The sequence below is a fragment of the Plecotus auritus genome (assembly GCF_963455305.1).
Source record: "Plecotus auritus genome assembly, chromosome: 9".
Lineage (NCBI taxonomy): Eukaryota > Metazoa > Chordata > Mammalia > Chiroptera > Vespertilionidae > Plecotus > Plecotus auritus.
The window spans coordinates 26,151,392-26,175,278 of NC_137783.1; the positions used below are offsets into that span (position 1 = coordinate 26,151,392).

Here is a 23,887-nt window from a genome sequence, read left to right on the forward strand (position 1 = left end):
CAGTTAGACATCAATCAGGCTGGCAGGGGAGTGGTTAGGGGCTGATCAGACTGGCAGGCAGAAGCGGTTAGGGGCAATCAGGAAGGCAGGCAGGCGAGCAATTGGGAGCCAGCAGTCCTGGATTGTGAAAGGGATGTCCGACTGCCCAGTGGGATCGGGCCTAAACAGGCAGTCGGACATCCCTCGAGGGGTCCCAGATTGGGGAGGGTGCAGGCTGGGCTGAGGGACACCCCGCCCCCGTGCACGAATTTCGTGCACCTGGCCTCTAGTATTACATAAAATGGCTACTGAATATTAATATGTACCATTAATAATGCATAGGGGGTGGGGTAAAGTAGGTCTACAGTTTTAAGTACACAAAACACAGAGTTTCTTATTTATTTATTATTTTTCCATATGAACAATTGTAAACCTACTTTTGCCTCACTCTGTATATATAGTACATATTCAGTTAAGGGAAGAAATATATTCATATGGTAGCTTTAGACCAAGTACTTCTGATTATCTTCCCACACAAAGCACCTCCAAATCTTACCTGCAAACTTCAGTTAATTTATATTTCATGACATGTTATATTATGCATGACTAATACATAGCATATCAAGTGATAAATTAGTTTGAACACATATGTTTCAGACTTTCTTCTGTAAGACTACTACATACCTGATTTTTCATCTTGTACTTCAAATTCTGCACCAGCAGATCCCAATAGTGATGCCCCATGTTGTAACAATCTACATATATCAAATCTGTCAAAATTCAATCGATCTGTAGTAGATGAATCTTCCATAGCACTTTCTGAAGTAGGTTCTAGATAAAGTTTAAAAATATTTAATTTGATCACATAGCCAAAATGTAAAATGAAAGAAAACAGAATTACTTGTGGTGGATGGGTAATATTTTAAGAAAAGTAAAAGGGGAAGTAGAAAAGCTACTGTGGATTTACTTATGATCAGCTCTTACTTATGAATATTTAGTCGGTGGCTCCCCTCCTACAAACTATCAGAATGTTAGTGGATGTATGTATAGCTGTTTTTTACTACAAAAGCACAATGTTATATGAAAAATTGCATCCCCCTTCATGTTGAAATACATATAATAAATATCATTCTGTCTCCACTTACTATTAAATTGTTTAAAAAATACCAAGGTGGCCCAGCCAGTGTAGCTCAGTGGTTGACCGTCAACCTATGAACCAGAAGGCCATGGTTTGATTCCTGGTCAGGGCATATGGCCAGGTTGTGGGCTCGATCCCCAGTATGGGGCATGCAGGAGGCAGCCAATCAATGATTCTCTCTCATCACTGATGTCTCTATCTCTCTTTCCCTCTCCCTTCCTCTCTGAAATCAATAAAAATATTTTTTAAAAAAATAAACTAAAATAAAAATACCAAGGTAACAATCTGAGTTTATTGTAGTGCTAAATTGAAAGACAAACATATTCATATAACTAAAACTAATAAGCATCATTCCTCCCTAAAACTGAGGAATATCTGAAACACAAAGCAACTACTTATTCAGTAGCACTCACTTCTCAAAATATGAAGCTACCAGAGACACAGAAGCATTGAACAGACTGTCAAACCTCAGAGAGAAGGCAGGGAAGGTTGGGGGCCGGGAGAGATCAACCAAAGCACTTGTATGCATGCATATAAGCATAACCAATGGACACAGACAGTAGGGGGGGCGAGGGCATGTACTATGGGGCGGGAGCGGCCGGGGAAAGGTCAGTAGGAGAAAAAGGAGACATGTGTAATACTTTCAACAATGAAGAATTTAAATTTAAAAAAAAGTGAAGCTAATTATGATCACCTGTTAAATTGCTAAAATTATATCTGAGGCCTAAAAATAACTACAAAATGTTCTGTATCCTCTCCAAAAAGGTATGCCATTATAAATTTTAAGATATATTGTTAATTGTCCATTGGTTTGTTGAGCTGGTATTTGTATATAATTCATCCATAAACAAAGCATAATTGCTTCACTTAAAGAGAACTGCTACAAATATTTTAAGTTTTCTAGTGATGATAAGCAATCTTACTATAAATTTTAATGCCAGTGTAACTAATAAGTTTTGTAAAAAAGAATCTGAGTTCTACCATCGCTATATACCAAAATAATCAGGTATAATAATCTGAAAAAGAAAAAGCTCTTTTCTAAAAACAAGTTATAACTTCTTCTGGTTAAATATTTCATTTGATTACAGAAAAGACAAATTAATATAATCACTGAAAATAATATGTGCCAGCAAATTAAAGCAAAAATTTTAGATAATTGAGACTTATAATAAAAGTGATAGCATCAAAGTGACTTGAAAATGAAACCCAGTTGCAGCATATTAAATTTTCACTAACTTAAAATTTGCATCTTTACACATTTTTAAAAGCATACCATCATTTTTAAATATCATTTCAGGAAGTCAGAAAATAATTTCCACTATAAGGCATCTAAAGGACACATAAAAAAACTAAGCTTCCTGGTCAGGGCACATACAAAAATCAACCAATAAATGCATAAATAAATGGAACAACAAATCGAAGTTTCTTTCTTTCTCTCTTTCTCTTCCCCTTCCTCTCTCTCTCTAAAATCAATAAATAAAAATTAAAACAAAAAACTAGGCATAACAATCCAAATATCCATACATAATTGTGATTAAATTTAGAAAATAATTATAGTATTCTTCCACCAACAAAATAAATAGACTGCTTCAAAGATTTACTTTGTATTGATTTAATTTTATTTTTTAGGACATAAATTCTTTCAGGGAAGTAATAACCTCTGTAAGTCAAGCATACTGTAGAATTAATAATTTTTTAAAGAATATTTTTATTTATTTCAGAGAGGAAGGGAGAGGGAGAGAGATAGAAACATCAATGATGAGAGAGAATCACTGATCAGCTGCCTCCTGCATGCCTATATTGGGGATCGAGCCTACAACCCTGGTATGTGCCCTGACCACGAATCGAATCATGACCTCCTGGTTCAGAGGTTGACACTCAACCACTGAGCTACATCTGCAGCCTAGAATTAATAATTTAAAAAAATAAATGTGAAAACATTTCGTTTAGTAGTCTTTTTTTTTAAGCATATGAAAATCACCTATTCAATGTCATTTTTTGATAAGGCTACATCAAAAGCATAAAAATTAAGACTTAAAATTAAAATTATTAAAATATAAAATGTATAGTTTAGTTAATTCTACAGTTAGGTGTTTTACTGCAAATAGGTTTTCCACTTAAAAGCACCTTGTTTGGTTCTTGGCACTGGATTCCACTCAGGTACATTTTTCACTATAGCTTCAACAGCTTGTCCTGCTGCTATCCGAGTATCCCAATTTGTACTCCTTAAGTATATCAGCACCTTAAAAAATGATAAAACAAAACAGTTATATACCAGAAAATGTTGTTTGTTCAAGGTAGCCAGAACAGAGAAATACAAATTTACATGTTATTAAAGTATTATAATTTAGCAGTGGTCAAATTTATATAAAACATCTTGAAATTATTAAAATCATTTATAAGATTATATCATTCACATAAATCATTACACCTTAAAAAGAATTTTTAATAAATGAAGACTTAAGTACATTTGAAAAATAACATAGCTTTTAACATGCTAAAAAGCAAAGTGTATATTATTAAGTCTTATTTAATGCAAAAAGTTATAAAAATCTAGCAGAAAAAATAAGTGAGGTCAGTAAGATTGCAAGAGATAAAATCAATATGTAAAAATCAATGGCAAGTGTTCCTATAAACTTCCAATAAACAACCTGAAAATAAAATTACGAAAATAATCCCATTTAAATAGCATCAGAAATTATAAAATACTTAAGAATAAATTTAACAAATGAAGTACAATACTTGAATACTGAAAATCACAAAAATTCAAAATATTGTTGATAGAAATTAAATAAGATCTAAATAAACAGAAAGATACCTCATGATCATGGATTGAAAGAATCAATACAGCTAAGATAGTTAATACTCCCTAAATTGATCTACAGATTCAACAAAATTCTTCAAAATCTCAGTTGACTTTTTACAGAAATGAACAAGTTGACCCTAAAATTTATATGGAAATGCAAGGAACTCAGAATAACCAAACAATCTTGAAAAGAATAAAATTGGTAGATTCACACTTCTTGATTTCAAAACTTCCTATAAAGCAACAATTACCAAGACAGTGTGATACTGGTGAAAGAACAGTTATCTAGATTAATGGAATAGAATTGAGAGTCCAGGCCCCGGCCCAGTAGCTCAGTTGGTTAGAGCAGTAGTCGCCAACCTCTGGGTCCGCGGACCACTGGTTCGTGACCGCTGGGTTAGAGCATTGTCCCCAATATGCCAAGGTTGCAGGTTTGAGCTCTGGTTAGGGCACATATAAGAAGCAACCAATGAATGCATAAATAAGTGGAACAACAAATTGATGTTTCTCTCCCTTCTTCTCTCTAAAATCAATTAATAATAATAATAATAATTAAGAGTCCAGAAAAAATACTATGTGTCTATGATCAACTGATTTTCAACAAGAATGCCAAGACAATTCAATGGGTAAAGAGTTTTTTACCAACAAATGGTGCTGGGGCAACAAAATAATGATTTTGAACCCCTACTTCACACCATACACAAAAATTAACTGAAATGGGCCATAAGTCTAAAAGTAAGAGCTAAAAACTATTAAATTCTTAAAACATAGGGGTAAATCTTTGTGACACTGGGTTAGGCAAGGGTTATTTAGATACAACCCCAAAAGCACAAGCGATTTTTTTGTTTATGCACAAGTGATGTTTAAAAAAAAATTGGACTTCATCAAAAGTAATAACTTTTGTGCTTCAAAGACACCATCAAGTAAGTGAAAAAACAACCAACAGACTGGAAGAACATATTTACAAATCAAATACCTGATAAGGGGCTTGTATACAAAGTATATAAAGAAGTCTTACAACTCAATAATAAAAATAATATCCCACTTTAAAAACAGGCAAAGGATCTGACTGTTCTCCATAAAAGATAAACAAATAGCCAATAAACACATGAAAAGATGTTCAAGATCATTAGTCACCAGAAAAACGCATCAAAAGTACAATGCGATATCACTTTACACTCACTAGTATATAATCAAAGTCAGTTAATAAGTTCTGGCAAGGACGTGGAGAAATCAGGCTTGTCATACACTGTTGATGGGAATCTAAAACGGTGGAGCCAGTTTGGAAAACAGTCTGGCAGTTCCTCAGGACCCAGCAATTTTACTCCAGACATATATCCAAGGGAAATAAAAACATGCAACCACACAAAAACCTGCACGTGGATTTTCATAGTAGCATTTTCATCATAGGCCGAAAAGTAGAAACAACCCAAATGTCCATCAACTGATGAACAGATAATAAGATACACCCATATGGTATATCCATATCTATACAATGGAATATTATTCAGCAATAAAAAGGAATGAGGTAATGAGACATGCTACAATATGAAAGAACCATGAAAATATAAAATATTATTTTAAGTAAAAGAAACCCCTCACAAAATGCCACACAACTATATAAAATGTTCAGAATAGGCAAATCTATAGACAGAAATTAAATTAGTGGTTGCCTAGGACTGAGTATGAGTGATGAAGAATGACTGCTAATGGGAATGATGCTTCTTTTGGGGGAGATAAAAATGTTTTAAAATTAGATTTTGGTGATGGTTGCACATATCTGTGAATATAATCTTAAAAATCATTGAACTGCATACTTTACATGGGTTAAGTATGCAGTAAGGGAGAGAAAAGAGAGAGTAGGGGGTAAGAAGGTGCTAAAGACAAACTTAGCCTCTTTTGGAATTATTTGATGGCAGCAAGTATGCCGGGGTCTCAGTTACGAAGACCAGAACTCACTTGGAAGGCTGGAAACTTTTTCTCAGTTCAGCATAGATTAGTCTTGTTCATTGTTTCCAGTTTCAGCTCATTCAGTCCTCTCTTCCCTTGGGATGAGAAGAAGTGGGTATGCTTCCCTATCCCTCCACCTTACACATGAGTATAATATTGTCTAATATGCATCCTTCTCCTTTCTGAGAACATGGAACCTGTAGATGTCAAATCACTGTCTCTCCATCTACATCTTGGTTAGAAATGGTAGTATCTAAGCAGGGAATACATTGGAAAGAGAGTCACTGTTAACCCTTATGGTAGGAACCACATAGTACAGATTTATATATTTCAACAAGGGGCTTAGAACTCCTACTCATAAGAATCAGGGAGGAACAAATGAAAATGAAAAAAAAAGGGGTAAGATCAGTGGGAAGAGAGGTATCATGGGGCTTCAAATGTCTGGGCTATCATATTGCCCCCCCCCAACCTATTCCCTATTCTCCCCTCCCCCAAAGCACTCTTGTTTTTACTCTGCATGCCAGAGAATTAAACATATGGAATTTGCTGCTTACTATCATACAGTCATACTTCCACAAGCCCAGAGTTCAGTAAAGTACAGTCATTGCTTGAGGAAAGAACTTAGGCTAGCATTATGAAAACAGTGATCCAACAAAGCAGAAAGCCTCCACTTACTAAGAATATAATGACAACTAGGTTCTCATATATTTTAATCATGCCCATGAGTACTCGTCCATTTTAAGACTGCCAACTGTGATATAATTATTAGCCATTAAAAACAAGTTAGACCACCAACAAATTAGATTAACAACTTAGTTCATTACCAAATTGGGTCAGATTCAAAGGTGTGCCACAGGTAAAAACGATTTTATGTTGTCACATCCCTTAATTAAACTCGATGCAAAAAAACACAAACAAAAATATTTTAAATCTTGCAACAAACAAAATAAATACATTATAAATAGCAAAAATCTAAAAATATTTGGAAAAATGTTAAGATATTTAATGGAATTTGAAGATTATAAGCTGTCACTAAAATAAAATAAGACAATTTCTGTCTTTACTTTTGTTATCTATGGACAAATTTTCACAATTGTATTATAATTTTTTTAAAAAGCGTTCTTACTTTAGATAAGAGATTATGTAGTTCATGGGGATGAAGCTTTACCACTTCTCCAAGTTGCTGTGCAGCAGCTTTTCTTGTAACTGGAGTAGTGCCAGTATCCAGTAAGATAAAAAGACGGTCAAGCCTAAAATGCCAAAAATACAATGGTTATTCTGAAATGTGTTTTCTCATATGTATGAGTTAATAAATGTACTGAGCATCTGTGAACAAAGTCCTATGCTAAGGCTGCAGGGGAATCTCTACTCTCAAGCAACTTGCTATGGCAAGGCAAATAAACGAATAAGTAGAATATAGAATACAGTAAGATACATGTCAGAAAAAACATACAAAGTATTTTAAAGAGTGGGGACAGAGAAAACAAATACTATATTCCCAACTGTGTAATACTGAAAAGGCTTTGTAAAAGAAATGGTGTATGAGAAGGACCATAATGGTAGAAAATAAGATTTCAATACTGGTGGAGATGAGGTGGTAAAAGGGAAGGGGGAGAGACACCTGGAAGAAATAATACCACCAAGGCAATAAGAAAAGGAAGACTATATTTAGAGAAGTGACTAATATCTTGACTGTAAAATAACAATGGGAGACAGAAGTACCTAGAGCTCTAATGTGGAGATCTTTGAATGTGTAGTTCAACCATGAAGGTCTTGAATTAAGAAAGTGATGAGACTGGAGCTATGTTTTAGAAAGATTACTCTGGCAGCAGTTTGAAGCATGAAATAAAATGGAAGGAACCTTTTAGATAATTTAAGGCTAAAAGTGCAGACCTGAACTATAATCATGGCAAGACTAAAAAGAGGTTGAGAGAAATGCTGAAGTAAATCACACATGGTATAGTAATTAAGTGAAATAAATGTTAAGGAAATAAAAAGATCCTGAGATTCTGAATCTTAGAAAATGAAGATGTCGTTACAAGAAATGGGAAGAACTAGTAAGGAAATGTTACAAGATTGATTACAAGTTTACCTTGGCCGGATGGCTCAATTGTTGGAGCATCATCCTGTACACCCAAAAAAAAAAAAAAAAAAAAAAAGGTGATGGGTTCAATTCCCTGTCAGAGCATATACCTAGGTTGTGGGTGCATAGGAGGCAACCTATTGATGTTTCTCCCTTCCCTGGCCCCCCCTTTCCACCTTCCTCTCTCTTTAAAAATCAAACAAACATATCCTTAGACTGGATCCAGAGACATGGAAGCATGGAACAGAGTGCGGAATCTTGGAGGGAAGGTTGGGGAGAGGAGGTGAGGAGAGGTAATCAACCAAAGACCTTGTATGCATACATGCATAACCCATGGACACAGACAGTGGGGTGGTGAGGGCCGGGGGCGGGGGGCGGACAATGGGAGGAAAAAGGGGACATAAGTAATACTTTCAACAATAAAGATGTTTTTTAAAGTTAAATATATTAGATATAAAATAATTTAAAAAATAAAGTGTAGAGAGGCTCATATTTTATTTCTGGGATTATTTTAGAGAGCTAACAAGTCACATACAAAACAAAGTTCTGAAAATCTTTTATAAGATAAACCTCTGGGGGGTGGGGGGGCAAATGAAATGGGCAGGGTTTTTCTTTTTTCTGCTAGTATTTCAAACTAGCCAGTCACTAATAAGTACAAAATCATTATAACTGGTAAGAAATATATAACTAAAATAGGTCTTTTTCTGTCAAGAAGTCTAGGGATACTATGAAAACTTTTCAACTGCTTCAGAACAACACTAAGAGGCAAGGTTCAAATTTTATAGTTAAGGATATGTAAGGACAGATATCAATAAAAATATTTGAGGCAATTTAAGCCATAACATAAAGAAAAAAAGAGTAATACAGCACAGTTTTTGTTCTCTATATAGTGAATAGCACACTGAATGATTATAAAGAAATTTTTATAGGACATGCAAAAATTAACTTACTTTATACAGAATGTCCCATCTTATTCATTCAATGCTATCTAAATATTTGTCTTTACCCATTTATTTATCAGTTTTTACTACAGGATTTGGTGAAGAGTGATTCAGGAAGACAGTGGGACAAAAGAAAAGGAAAAATTTTTTTCCGACAGTTGGTGTTCTTAAAAAGTTCTAAGACTGCCCTGACCGGTTTGGCTCAGTGGATAGAGTGTCAGCCTGCGGACTAAAGAGTCCCGGGTTCGATTCCAGTCAAGGGCATGTACCTGAGTTGCAGGCATATCCCCAGTGGGAGGTGTGCAGGAGGCAGCTGATCGATGTTTCTAACTATCTATCCTCTCCCTTTCCTCTCTGTAAGAAATCAATAAAATATATTTAAAAAAAAAAAAGTTCTAAGACTAAGTCGGACCCCAAGCCCCGTCCCCAGAAAGTGATTTCCCACATACATCCCATACATAACTCTCAGATTCCCTTTATTTTCATCTTTAAAAGTGGTTACAATGTTAAAAGTTTATAAGAACCCTCTCTGAACCAACAAATAATCTGCACATTGCCATGATAATATGATTTTTGAATGTCTATGCTCATTGGAAAGAAATTTGTGAAAAGAGAATTTAAACATCTACAAACAACTTCCTGTAAGTATCAAGACAAATATTCATTTATTGTTTTTGTTTTTAAATATATTTTTTATTTCAGAGAGGAAGGGAAAGGGAGAGCGAGAAACATCGATGAGAGAGAACCATTGATTGGCTGCCTCCTGCACACCCCCTATTGGGGATCGAGCCTGCAACCCGGGCACGTGCCCTTAACCGGAATAGAACCCAGGACCCTCCAGTCCGCAGGCCAACTCTCTATTCCACTAAGCCAAACCAGATAGGGCAGACAAATATTCATTTGCCTGCTATATTCTATGGCAGGCAAAATTATCAAAAATTAAATGTTTTACTATAAAAAATGTATTAGTCTTAGATCAAATTTATGCTACAATGGACTTAAAATTGTACAAGAGGGCCCAGGGCACAGATTCGTGCACTGGTGGGGTCCCTTGGCCTGGCCTGCGCCCTCTCACAATCCGGGACACCTCGGGGGATGTTGGACTGCCAGTTTTGGCCCGATCCCCACAGGCCAGGTCGAGACACCCCGTCAGTGCACAAATCTGTGCACTGGGCCAGTTTCGGCCCAATCCCCACAGGTCAGGCCGAGGGACTCCACCGGTGCATGCCTCTAGTATGCATATAAGATCTTTGGTTAATCTCTTCCCGCCCTCCCTCCTCCCCTCTGAGATTCATCAATCTGTTCCATGTTTCCATGTCAATGCATTGAGCATCTGCCCCCTGGTGGTTATGTGCATCATAGCCACTGGTTGAACAGTTACTTAGGCTTTTATATATAGATTGCTGCATGTACTCATGTATTCTTTATAACCATTAACTAGAGGCCCAGTGCATGAATTCATGCACCAGTGGAGTCCCTAGGCCTGGCCTGCAGGATTGGGCCGAAACCGGCTCTCCAACATCCCCTGAGGGGTACCAGATTGCGAGAGGGCACAGGCCAGGCCGAGGGACCCCACCAGTGCACAATCGGGACCGGGGAGGAATGCAGGAGGTTGGCCAGCCGATGAGGGACCATAGGAGGGCTACAGGGCGTGTCCGGCCCATCTCGTTCAGTCCCAATCAGCAGGACCCCAGCAGCAAGCTAACCTACCATTTGGAGTGTCTTCCCCTGGTGGTCAGTGCACATCATAGCGACTGGTCGACCAGTCAACTGTCCCCTGGTGGTCAGTGCACGTCATAGCGAGCGGTTGAGCAGCCTTAGCATATCATTAGTATATTACACTTTGATTGGTTAAACAACGACTGGACACTTAGCATATTAGGCTTTTATTATTCAGGATGTTTTTTCAATATGTGTACAGTTCACAAAGATTCAGCACTTTCCTATAGGAAACAGTGATAAAATGAAAAACGACTGGAAATTAGAGAAGCTTTCAAGGTCCTACTTCTGTCACTTATTAGAGGACTTAGGGAAGTTCACTTTGCTTAACCTCTTATTTTGGAGGTAAAACTAGGTATTTTAGCTGTATTTTACAGCATCACATCATTGCAATATTTTTGTATTTTTTCTTACATAATGTTTTTCATATCTTTGACACCTGATGTCAAGTTCCTTAGACATCTGCAAAGATTTTAACTACTTCATAATTCCTTCTCCATATGGAATTTGTGACCAAAAGCAAAGCTGGCCACAAAATGAACACTCTAAGGAAGTGGCAATACTAACCTCTTTATAAATCCATGTGTAAAAAGTTGAAAGGAAATTCAGTTTTCAAAATTTTCCCCAATCATTTCCACATTCTTCAAACCCCAATTACCATTCTCTATTCCTTAAAAAGGAGCAGACGCCCTGCCGGTGATGCTCAGTGGTTGAAGATCAACCTATGAACCAGGAGATCATGCCTGGGTTGCGGGCTCGATCCCCAATAGGGGGCGTGCAGAAGGCAGCCAATCAATGATTCTCTCTCATCATTGATGTTTCTATTTCTCTCCGCCTCTTCCTTCCTCTCTGAAATCAATTTTTTTTAAAAAGGACTACTTCACTGCATAGACAGATCTCCAGGATATGGAACACAAATGATCTCAAGTTCTCCCTTAACTACCTCTAAAGATTGGTCTTTACACTTATCCTCTCTATTAGTATCTTGAACCAGTGCTTAAAAATTACCTCTTTTATTTCCTCCTCATACAATTTAATTTTTATCAGTCACGTTTCTAATCCTTCTCTACTACTGAAATAGCACACCTGAAAGTCACCAATGAACTTGTAATATTCAAATCCAATATTTTTATAAATCCAATTTTCTTGACTCTTCTATGACATCTGACATCAGCAAATACTCCTTAAATACTTTCTTTTCTCAGTTTTCATATTTTATTACCCTGTTCTTCTTTGAACTCAATTCTTTCCTCGGTTTCCCTATTCTTAACACATTTAATATGAACATTCTCCCAGATTCCATCCTTGGCTGCTCATCTCTCACCAGTTTCTCCCTTAGGAAACTGTATTATTTGTTAAGACTATAACACAGTACAAATAGTCCCTAACTCTGGCCCATCTGGAAGCTCTAGTGCCACACTTTCAACTGCCTGGTAAGCATAATCCCATACTGATGTGATATTATTTGCCAGATTTACTTCCTAAAGCAACCTTTGGTCAAATCACTACCTTATTCTAAACGTTTTAATGGCTCACCCTTGCCTATTAGATAGCAATCAAAAACAAAAAAGTCTCTCCCAAACATGGACCTTTTTGGTGTTCATAACTTTGTCTATGCTGTTTCTTCCACTTAGAATGCCTTTTCTTGTTTCAATTCTTCAACTAGCTCCCATCCATCAAGATTTAAAGTTGTGCTCTCGCTGGCTTGACTCAGTGAATAGAGCATCAGCCTACAGACTGAAGGGTCCCAGGTTCGATTCCAGTCAAGGGCATATGCCCAGGTGTGGGCTCGATCCCCAGTAGAGGGCGTGCAGAAGGCAGCCAATCAATGATTCTCTCTCATCATTGATGTTTCTCGCTCTCTCTCCCTCTCCCTTCCTCTCTGAAATCACTAAAAAATATATTTAAAAAAAAAGATTTAAAGTTGTTTACCCTTTTGAAACCATTTCAAACTACTAAACCATAGAGATTACTTCCTCTTCTGAAATCCACATGAATTCTCATCTTAAATGGCCATTTTGGTATTTATTATGCTTTGCTTTGTGGCATCTCTTACATTGAGTTGTCACATGATGCCTTATGCTCATTAGGCTTCACCTCCTTTGATGATTCTTTTTACCCTCCTCCCCCACAATACTTTGCACAGTATTTAAACATAGTTGAGTAGTTGGTGTTTACTGTAATTAAAATTATAAAGTTCAAATTTCTTTTCTTTTTTTTTTTAAATATATTTTATTGATTTTTTACAGAGAGGAAGGAAGAGGGATAGAGAGTTAGAAACATCGATGAGAGAGAAACATCGACCAGCTGCCTCCTGCACACCTCCTACTGGGGATGTGCCCGCAACCAAGTTACTTGACCGGAATCGAACCTGGGACCTTTCAGTCTGCAGGCCGACGCTCTATCCACTGAGCCAAACCAGTTTTGGCTAAAGTTCAAATTTCTTGGGAACAAATTTAGGCACCATTTTTAAGCAAAAAAAGAGTATTAAATTTTTTTTGCTTCCTTTGAGGAAAAACCTTAATTTACAACAGATGTATTACATAAAAACAAGATATAAAAATAACAGAACTGATGGTAAGATAATATTTCAGTTAATGTAGAGATTAGCATAACAGTACTTCAGCATTCTGAACATCAAGGCAGTTATGTCTGCTCCAAACAGCAAGTTGAAAGAGACCATGCAGTAGTAGGTACTGTACTCCTTCAATAATTTCCACCCCTCCTAAACTTTCCTTTAGTCCCCTGCTACCTAGCTTCATCAGAACCACAAGCTGCCCAAAGACCAACTCCTCTCTAACTTAATGCTGATCTGTCTCAGCCACAGTTACTCCTGCCTCTCCTTTCTGCAAAGCCTTTTATCCCAATGCCATGTCATGTCACCTGTGCTCCTCCACTAGCCAACTGCCCTGAGAGTAGCAGATCAGCTCACTCTCTCATCCAGTTCCAGGACTGTTTATTCTCACATATTCTACCTGGTGGTAAATAAACATGCCTCCCTGAACAGAGGAATGGAGACACAAGATGCTTCCTTGGTCCTCTTGACTCACAGTCTCTTTTGGAGTTCTCCATTCCTCTCTCCAGGACGGCAGATTAGACACCACATAAAAGGCAGAACAAAGAGATGCAGACCAGGATCTGACAAGAGGGCAGTCTTGATCTGTTACCCCACGGTAGACAGCTATAAGGCAAGCAGGGTAAGCATCAGGGCCAGGCCACAATGGAAAAGGCTGGTATAGTGAACTGATGGGAGAGGGGCAAGGGCTTGAGACAGGGTCAGTATTATGTTTGAAGGCAGACAGGGCCCCTGGTGAGGGAGAGGTCCTGAATGAAGCTAGGTGGGCAGAAGAAAAAGGAAGTTAAAAGAAGGGCTGATTGAGGGAACACAGTACTTACCACAATACTTCTTTCAGCTAAACCTTCTCTTGCAGAACAGCTAGTAGAAAAAAAAATGCCATTCTTCATTCTCTGAAGACAGACAGATAGAGAAGAAAGAGGCAACAGATGTCAACTGAATGAAAGGTACCAAAGAAGATAGAAGAAGAATTTAAATAAAACCTAAGGTAATTATATTTGACAATATCCACTACTCAGGAATCTACTGATAATAAGAAATCTGGCCCGTTTTCAATTTGGATTTTAATTCAGAGAGATAACTACACAAGACATGATTCACGTTTTGTTTAGCAACGTGTGATTTCAGGCAACTGTTCTAAAGACTACGTAGGAAAAGGAAAGAGTACAAGAAGTTTGTAGAGGTTATACTGGCAGCTACAATCTAATCCCTCTTCTTTTCAGCTCTCTGCATTATGATACTTCGTAAAGACATAAAAAGAAACTGAAAGAAGTCATACAGGGAGGGCTAAAATACGTTTACAGATGCAATACAAATAAATACTACAATAATTAATAAGTAATACAAGAATAAACTGTGTTTTGCATACTCACACCTGTAAACCACTTTTGTCCACTCCTATATATTATTACTATGCCCTAGATTACTACTCCATCATTAATAAACAAATATATGTTGCATTTCCACTCCTAAGTCAGTTGAAGATGAAAGAAAAAAGGTATAAAATATAACTTCCTTAATCTACTTCCAATCTCAATATTCTCAGAATAAACTTAATCTCTAAAAAATTGTGGAAGGTCAACCAACAGAATACCTCACAAGAATGGCTTTGTAACCTTAACTAAAAGAGAATGATCAGTCAATTCTGTCCATTTTGTTAGGTATTTTTTACATTTAGCAAAAAATTACATTAAAATTTAAAACAGAAATTATTTAAATTTTCACTTTTCTTTGTTATATAGGGAATAAGGTAAGAAAATAAATATCTAACATGAACACTATCCTAAGTCCCACATATTAGCATTAAGAAAGTTACAGTCAAAAGAAAAAAATTTCCAAGAAATTCTCTAGACTGGTGTTTTAAAGTGCAAATCTTGTAATTCAAACTATGGGTAATTTGAAACTATGCTAATGTTATGCTCTTTAAACAAGGATGTAGATTAATTTAAGATACCACGTAGAACACAAGGGTGAATATGAAAATGTGAAACCACACCAAAACCAGGGCACAGCCAGGTGCATGCTAGATAAATTGTATTTCCCCCACAACCACACTAGAACATAAACTCCCTGGGAATGGGGACTCCATTTTTGTTCTCTGTTGTATCTCCAGTACCTAGAACATAGAAAACGTTCTGCAAATACTTGTTAAATGAATGCTTAAGTATATGTATACACTGGTGTGGCTCAGTTGGTGTCATCCTGGACACCAAGAGGCCTCCGGCTGGATTCCGGGTCAAGGCATGTGCATAAGTTTCAGGCTCAATCCAGGGTAGGGGGTGTGCAGGAGATAGTCAATTGATTTTTCGCCCTCCTATCGTTGTTTCTCTTCTCTCCCTTCCTCTCTCTCTAAAAATTAATAGCGATATATTTATTTTTAAATACAACCAAGTTATGTTATCTCCTTCAGGACATTTTTTCCTAATCTCTATCCCTACCTAATAGCCTATTGCCTTTTGTATGATTTTATCTTTTTTGTTTGTTTTATAAACTTTTAAAAAATATATTTTTATTGATTTCAGAGAGGAAGGTAGAGGGAGAGCCATAGAAACATCAATAATGAATGAGCATCACTGATTGGCTGCTTCCTGCATGCCACCCACTGGAGACCGAGCCTGCAACCCGGGCATGTGCCCTTGACCAGAATCGAACCCGGGACCCTTTAGTCGGCAGGACAACACTCTATCCACTGAGCCAAACTGGCTAGGGCTGTATGATTTTATCTTAAAGATAAAATATAGGTTCTTTAGCAGAACTATCTGTGGTTTTAAAACTTAATACAAAATTATACACTTTCCCCTTGGATATCAAAATTTGTAGATGCTCAAGTCCCTCATATAAAACTAGAGGCCCGGTGCATGAAATTCATGCACGGGTAGGGTCCCTAGGCCTGGCCGGTGATCAGGGCCAATCAGGGCCTTCCGGCTGCCAGCCGGGGCCTTCCTTCCCCAGCTGCCTTCCTTCATTCCACACCACCTCCTGGTGGTCAGCGCACATCATAGCAAGCGATCGAACTCCCGGTCTCCTGGTTGAACTCCCGAGGGGACACTTTGCATATTAGTCATATATATATATATATATATATATATATATATATATATATATATACATATATATATATACACACACACACACATACATATACATACACACACACACACACACACACACATATGATATAAGATGGCATAGTATTTGCACATAACCTACATACATCCTCCCATATATAGCAGGTCCTTGAATAACATCATTTTGCTTAAGGTTGTTGTATTATAATGCTGATGAGATGATGAGATGCCACAGGAAATTAACTCTTGTTTATATCAGTGAGCATATGGTAGAATGGTTTCATTGTAAGTTGTTTCCCTTAAAGTCTTAGGATCCATCAACTATGTTAAGTGAGGTCTTACTGTAGTTTAAATCATCTCTAGATTACTTATAATACCAAATACAATGCAAATGCTATGTAAACAGTTGTTACATTGTATTGTTTAGGGCAGGGGTGTTGCCATATAAAGCCCACAAAATCATTTGGTCTGCCCCTGCCAAGGCAACCACAAGCAACACTAGAAATTCAATAAACCCAGGAGCTTTTTTCATAGCAACATAAATTTATGCTCAGGAAATTATATTAAGCAAATGACATTATAAATATCCAAATGGCCCATGGCAGAAAAAAGGTTCCTCATCTCTGGTTTAGGGGATGACAAGAGTCTGTACATGTTCAGTACAGATGCAACCATTGTAGGCCTAACTACATAGTACATATCAACAACAATGTAACTTCTTTCCCCCAAATATTTTAAATCCAGATCCATGATTGCTTGAATCCACAGATATAGAACCTGCAGATATGGAGCACTCACTGTAATTCTTAATAGTCCCTTCTGTCAATCCTATAATGAGTTGAAATTAGTAGTAAAAGAGGAATAGGCTTAGCAAACATAAGAAACATATGCTGTCCTATAGATAATTTTAGCATTTCCCCTGTCACTAGGAAGGATCCACTGGAACTTCCCCTACATCAAGAAACTTCCTTTTACTGGCAGAACAGACCTGTTGAAACAATGTTTCTCCTAAGTATCAGCAGTGTAGAGAATTAACAAAACTAAGCAAAGTTCTGTTCATATGTAGCCATTTGTTTCTTCCATAACAGGATATGTTCTGATTTTTTCCTGAATCCTTTCTGAACACTGCATCATTTTCAAATGCAAAGGTATATGTCACAGATGTAAGATGTAGCTTCTAATGTAGTCAAATCATAATTACTGTCTAGACATTTTAGACATGAACCTCATTTTGTTTAGCTTATAACACTGAGGAAAAATTCTCTATATTTAAAATTTTCCTCTATATGACCAAGGAAAAACTGTTCATATTAACTAGTCAATGTAAAACAACAGTCAACTGATTCAGTTGTGGCATAAACAGGCAAAGGCATCAAAAACAATCCTTAAAAAAAAATCTGTATTAAGCCATCGAGCCCAACAATGTTACAGATTCCCCATCTTCTGTAATGAGTATAATACTCCTTAACGGTTCTTCTAAAACTACCACAACTAGATAGTGACAGGTGATACTAGAAAAAGGAGCACAAAACAAAACAAGAGAATTCAAAGATTTAACAATTGTAATATAAATTGTCTGCAAGCAACACGAAAAGCAGTAACATATACTAAGTTGTCTTTTTGCTGAGGCTGGTTTTGTAGGAGCAAGCCAAGTAGCTGGTGAGTGAGCTTAGCTTATTTTCCAGCATTCACATTTAAAGGGTAACACTGTTCTCTACTCCTACATTTATATGCTCCTTAACAATTGTTTATTAAGGGTCAAAAGGAATTACAATTTTTCAGTAATATTTCACTGCATTTTATGGAGAACTTCAAATGCTATCATCGTGTATGTGCTGCTGAAGCAAGAACAAAATGCTATAATTGTACTTGCAATTTTAGAGGGTCACAAAGTTTGTGGTGGGTGTTGTTTTTGCAAAATTTAACTCACCCATGTGCATTTCCTCACATTCTTACAATTCAAAGTACAATAAATCTATAGGCCTTTATAAAACTATAAGCAGGGTCTAGAAATTTGATCATTCAAAATGCAGTATTAGCCAATTTGCATTCTAAAATGCCACACTATACAGAATTGTACCAATTATAAACTTTTAAAAATAACTCTAGCCCAGATAGTGTGGCTCAGCAGTTGAGCACCGAACCAGGAACCAAAAGGTTGCCAGTTTGATTTCCAGTCAATGCACATGCCCAGGTTACGACTCAATCCCCGGGGGGGGGAGGGGGGAATATTTCTATCTCTCTATCCCTTCCCTTCCCCTCTCTCTCTAAAATTCAATTTAAAAATATATTTTTAAAATTCTAATAATATTTATTATGTTTTTTAAGTTATAAGCCTAGCCAATATTCCAGAATAAAATACTGTAGCTAAACTCAGAAGCACTCACTGGAAATATTCTACTATACATAAATTACAGTAAATCATGACAAGTATTAAAACAAGAAACAAAATCACTCATTTAAAAAAATGATGTACTGAGCACCTAGTAGGAGCCAGGACCTTCTGCAAGGGATAGAAAGATCAAACACATTCCCTTCTCTCACAAGTTTATGTTAATCCAAACAGGAAAGAGAACAATGAAACAATCAATTACAAAGTATCCTATCTAATAAAAGAGCAATATGCAAATTGACCATACCTCCGTTACACCAACAAGTCATGCCCACCAGCCAATCAGGAGCAAGTATGCAAATTAACCCAACCAAGATGGCTGCAGCCAAGGAGCCAGAGCAGGAGGCTTGGGTTTCCCCAGCAATGGAGGAAGCCAAGCTTCCCGCACACCCTGGCCGGCCCTGGACTCCACTCAAGGCTACAAAGTTTCAATTATAGAAGATAAATAAATCCCAGATACCAGGGCTTCCGCTTGGGTCGCCAGGAGGCGTGGCCAGACTGCAAACCACCACAGGCCCCTTGCCCAGGCCACCCCACGCCCCAAGAGAACCCCCACCCTGATCCGGGACACCCTTCAGGGCAAACCAGCTGGCCCGCACCCGTGCACCAGGCCTCTGTCCTATCTAATAAAAGAGTAATATGCAAATTGACCATCACTCAAACACACAAGATGGCTGTCCCCATGTGGACACAAGATGACCCGCCACAAGATGGCCAGCAGGGGAGGGCAGATGGGAGGGGCCAGGCCTGCAAGGGAGGGCAGTTGTGGGCGATCAGGCCAGCAGGAGAGGGCAGTTGGGAGGGACCAGGCCTGCAAGGGAGGGCAACTAGGGGCAATCAAGTCTGCAGGGGAGGGCAGTTAGGGGTGACCAGGCCTGCAGAGGAGGGCAGTTAGGGGCAATCAGGCTGGCAGAGGAACAGTTAGGCATCAATCAGGCTGTCAGGGAAGTGGTTAGGGGGTGATCAGGCTGTCAGGCAGAAGCAGCTAGGGGCAATCAGGAAGGCAAGCAGGCGAGCAGTTGGGAGCCAGCAGTCCTGGATTGTGAGAGGGATGTCAGACTGCCCATTTAGGCCCAATCCTACCTGGATCGGGCCTAACCGGGCAGTCAGACATCCCTCGAGGGGTCCCAGATTGGAGAGGGTGCAGGCTTGGCTGAGGGACACACACACCAACCCCCCCCCCGCACAATTTTCGTGCACCATGCCTCTAGTCCTATATAATAAAAGGCTAATATGCAAATCGACTGAACTGCGGAATTACTGGTCGCTATGATGCACACTGACCACCAGGGGACAGGCGCTCAACGCAGGAGCTGCCAAGCTGCAGTGACTTGGCAGCGGTGGTTCTCAGGTGACGCACCCCGAAACCAGAGAGGAAGGAGCCTGATTCCTCGCAAGGCCATGCAATTCCACCTTGGGCCGTGGGTTATGTTGTTGCTGGGGCACTGTCGGCCCGAATCTGGTTTACTGCACAGATTGCGTTCCATACCCTGCAGAACAGCAACTTTGCAGAGCGCCCTCTTGTACTCCGGGACCTCTCAGGGGATGTCGGAGAGCTGGTTTAGGCCAGATCCCCGAAGGCCAAGCCAAGGGACCCTACCTGCCAGAGGGACCCCCTCACTCCGCAGATGCGGTGGGGGGGGAGAGATCACGGGAGGTTGACTCCAGGGCGGGTCTGGCCCTGCCTTGTCAGCCACCTTCTAACTAATTTCCTTTCAATGTGCATGAATCGGTGCACCAGATCACTAGTGATAAACATTATGATTGACAGAAGAACACATTGGTGCAAAAAACTCACATGAAGTAAAGCCAGAGAAGGCTTCCTGAACAAACTGACATACTGCCTTATACCCAGAATATAAGGTTGGAATTAGCCAGACTTAGGGGCGGGACACAAGAAAGAAATGTTCCAGAAATAAAGATTAGGAAGTGAGAACACAAATTTGGAAAAGGGGAGAAAGAAAGCAAGCAAGACACAGAACTTGACACAAGATGAAGCTAAAAATGTGAAGCAGGAATCAGATCACAAAAGGCCTGGAAAGATATGTTTATTGAGAAATTTGGACTTTATCCTATGTCATTAGAAAACTATTGGGATTTAAGCAGAAAAATTACAATATTAAAATGTGTATATTAGCAAATAATATGGCTGAAGTAAAGAATAAATGAGAAAGAGCTGCCATGGAAGACAAGAAAATCAAATGGTTGCTGTTGCAAGTGTCTGGGATTAGAGATGACGGTGGTATGAAGCAGGACTGTGGTAAATGGTGGAAAGAAAAACAACTGACCAGAAAGATTAGAAAGGTAGAACTGACAAGATTGGGTTTGGTGACCTGCTAGATAGGGGGAAAAGAGAGAGGGAGAAGTCAAATATTATCCCAAATTTCTGAATCTGGCAATTGAGGGAATGATGATGGTACCAACTTACTGTTACCTTTCTGTTGGAAATATTTATAGGTCCTAAAAACATTATTACAGTTTCTTTTCAGTTATGTGCATTGATATAAACAGAGCAAAAAATATTTCTGATTTAATTCTGGCAAATATGCTTTTTATCTCTTGAACTATCTTCCACCTACTCTGCATGAAATAATATTAAAATGAGTCTGTATTTCACAAGCATACAGTAACAGGAGAAAAAAAGATAGTTAGTAAAGAGACTTTGCTTTAGCGCATGGAGAAGGTCAGCTTGAAATTAAAGTTTGCAATTTAGAGTGAATCCGCAAATGAAAAAGGCAAGAACTGACAGTATCCCCAAAACACAAGTCTCAAAAGTGTTTTCTTTGAATCTATTATATTACAAAAATAAGCACAGGAGTAGCTATTCCATAAAACCATGACAGGCTTTTTTAAAAGTAGAATTTAATAGAATTCTGGCAAGATGAATAAGAAAGAATGTACTGGGGGTGGGGGAGTGAGGCACTACCCGCTGAAATCCAACGTCAAGAACAAAAGGCAGTATCTCTTGAAACCCACTCATTTCTTCAGAAATGTAGGTGCCCTAACCTTCTGGTCAAGCAGATTAGTTTCTTTTTAAACACTTTCATTTTGACTCTATAAAACTATATCCAATACTGTGAAAATACACTTAGCTCTAAGAAAGGAATTTCAAGAACAACTCATTCCCTTACATACTGTATTACCTGGCAGACAAATATAATAGTAAAGCTTATGTACCAATGTATTTATAATGCACATATTTATGTATTTATATGGAAGGTAATACATTGAAAAGGCGAGAACTGCCGAAACCGGTTTGGCTCAGTGGATAGAGCGTCGGCCTGCAGACTGAAGGGTCCCGGGTTCGATTCCGGTCAAGGGCATGTACCTTGGTTGCGGGCACATCCCCAGTGGGAGGTGTGCAGGAGGCAGCTGATCAATGTTTCTAGCTCTCTATCCCTCTCCCTTCCTCTCTGTAAAATATCAATAAAATATATTAAAAAAAAAAAAAAAGAAAAGGCGAGAACTTGCACAGTCTTGTAACTTTCTGTATTTGCAAAAATTGAAAATACCACTTGTATTCTCTCAAGGCAGTGTTATATATCACAAAACAAGAATTTCCTCACATTGAATGGGTTCAATTAATTGATGAAATAAAAAGTAGATGCCCCATACTCCAGGTACCTAGCAACCCCCTTCACCCAACTCCCGTGGGCTTCTCCCACACTCTATTTCATCAGTTATCTAGGGAGTCTGTGAGGGATGGGTGATCCTTTCTCTTGGAAAACAGATAAAGCTTGAGCACATAGTGTGTTCAAGGACCATGTTCAATTCATTTTGAAAAAAATAATGAAAACTATTTGTTCTCTGAACTATCATTTTTCCTTCAGTCCATGTGGTAAAATGACCCAATTCTCATGAAAACGGACTTCATGAACGCTAAGAAACTTGCTAAATCCTTCCAGTTGTTGTCACAGGGACTGTCCCCTACTTCTCACTAAAATCAGACATCTGACGAAAAGTTTTTCCACCATTCTATCATATTGTAGGAAAGGTATGCAAGCATGTTGGTTTTCCTACAGTTCCCCCGTTCCTGTTGACAGGCAACACACATTTTTAAATAATTTAAGATTTGTGATACACCTTTCACGCTTTAGTTGAGGAAAACGGTACTAATACGATAATTTGCCCAAGATCACAATGCTGACGACTGAATGTGTACTGCTACACAAAAGGTAAACTCTACTGTAATGTTAAAAAAAAAAAAAAAAAGTCCTCAGGAAAAAAACCTATCTCTAAAGCCGTAACTATAAAATGTTAACGTAATTAGCTCACTTAGATCATTGTACTCTAATTGCCCCATCCTGGAGCGTTCCTACCAAGTTTTCCCGTGAAATGGAGGTCAGGGAACAGCCCTTAAAATAGAGATAAAAGGCTCTCCTAGAACTGAAAGAGGGAAGAGAAACCAGACAAGAGAAATACGGTGAGGAGAGAGAAAAACTGGCTCTGTCGTGGCAATAAGTCAATTACACACACACACACACAAAACAAAACATGTTTTTGAACCATTCACGAGGAGGAACCCGAGCCCAAAGCCCCCGCAGACTGAGGGGCGAACTCCATAGTCTGTGGAAGAAGGCGCCCGAGCCCAGTGACAACGGGCACCGCTCCCTTCTAGGAGAGGGTCGCGGACTGGAGACGGTGGCTCGCCGGGGCCGCCTCCCCGCCGGCTGGTCAGGAGCGAGACCCACCTGGAGACGGCCATGGCCGGGCGCCGGCGGTTCGAGGTTCCCCGCGAGCTGGGCGCCGCGCCGCCGAGGCGCTAGTTTCCCGAGAGCAGCGCGGCGCAGGCCCAGACCGCGGAGCAGAGGGGAGCGGCTGGCGCGGCGCGGGGCGTCCGGGCGCGGGCTCTCGGGCATCTGCCCCCTGCCTACCGACGCTCGTCCCCGTAGCGGCCCGGGAGCAGGGGTCTGACACAGCGGAGGCGGCAGTCCTCCGACCCGCACGACTTCAAACCCGGTGCCCCCAGCCCCGCTCTCTGCTGACGCAGGCGTCCGCACGCCGGACTAAGCGTCAGCGCGCCGGAAGTGACGTCAGCTCCCCGCGAGGGGCTCCGCTCCGGGATGAGGGCGAGCAGTATAAGCAGTTTGGGCCTGGCAGCGAGCGTTTAAGAAAAAGGAAGAGGAAATCTCTTTGTGCTCACCTGGAGAGGGTCGTTTAATTTTAAAACGAGGCGGGACGAAGGAATGTGGGACCCCTCATTTATTTGTTAGAGAAGGAAAAAAAGGCGATTTAA

General features: G+C 39.1%; 1 protein-coding gene across 3 annotated transcripts in view; it reads right to left on the minus strand.

Moving 5' to 3' along the window:
• The window catches only part of BTAF1 (B-TFIID TATA-box binding protein associated factor 1), a 117,743-nt gene extending 94,084 nt beyond the window's left edge, over positions 1-23,659 (minus strand). For 2 of the 3 annotated variants that reach the window (XM_080687035.1, XM_080687033.1), the window contains exons 1-3: positions 23,343-23,625; positions 3,245-3,359; positions 664-810 (exon numbers count right to left, since the gene is read on the minus strand). In XM_080687035.1, coding sequence (XP_080543161.1) covers positions 664-810; positions 3,245-3,359; positions 23,343-23,510 — 430 coding nt within the window. In that variant the 5' untranslated portion in view covers positions 23,511-23,625. Of the gene's footprint in view, positions 1-663; positions 811-3,244; positions 3,360-6,999; positions 7,124-23,342 lie in introns of all 3 variants that reach the window. The other variant, XM_080687034.1, reaches the window with a different exon arrangement.
• Between the last annotated feature and the right edge of the window lie 228 nt (positions 23,660-23,887).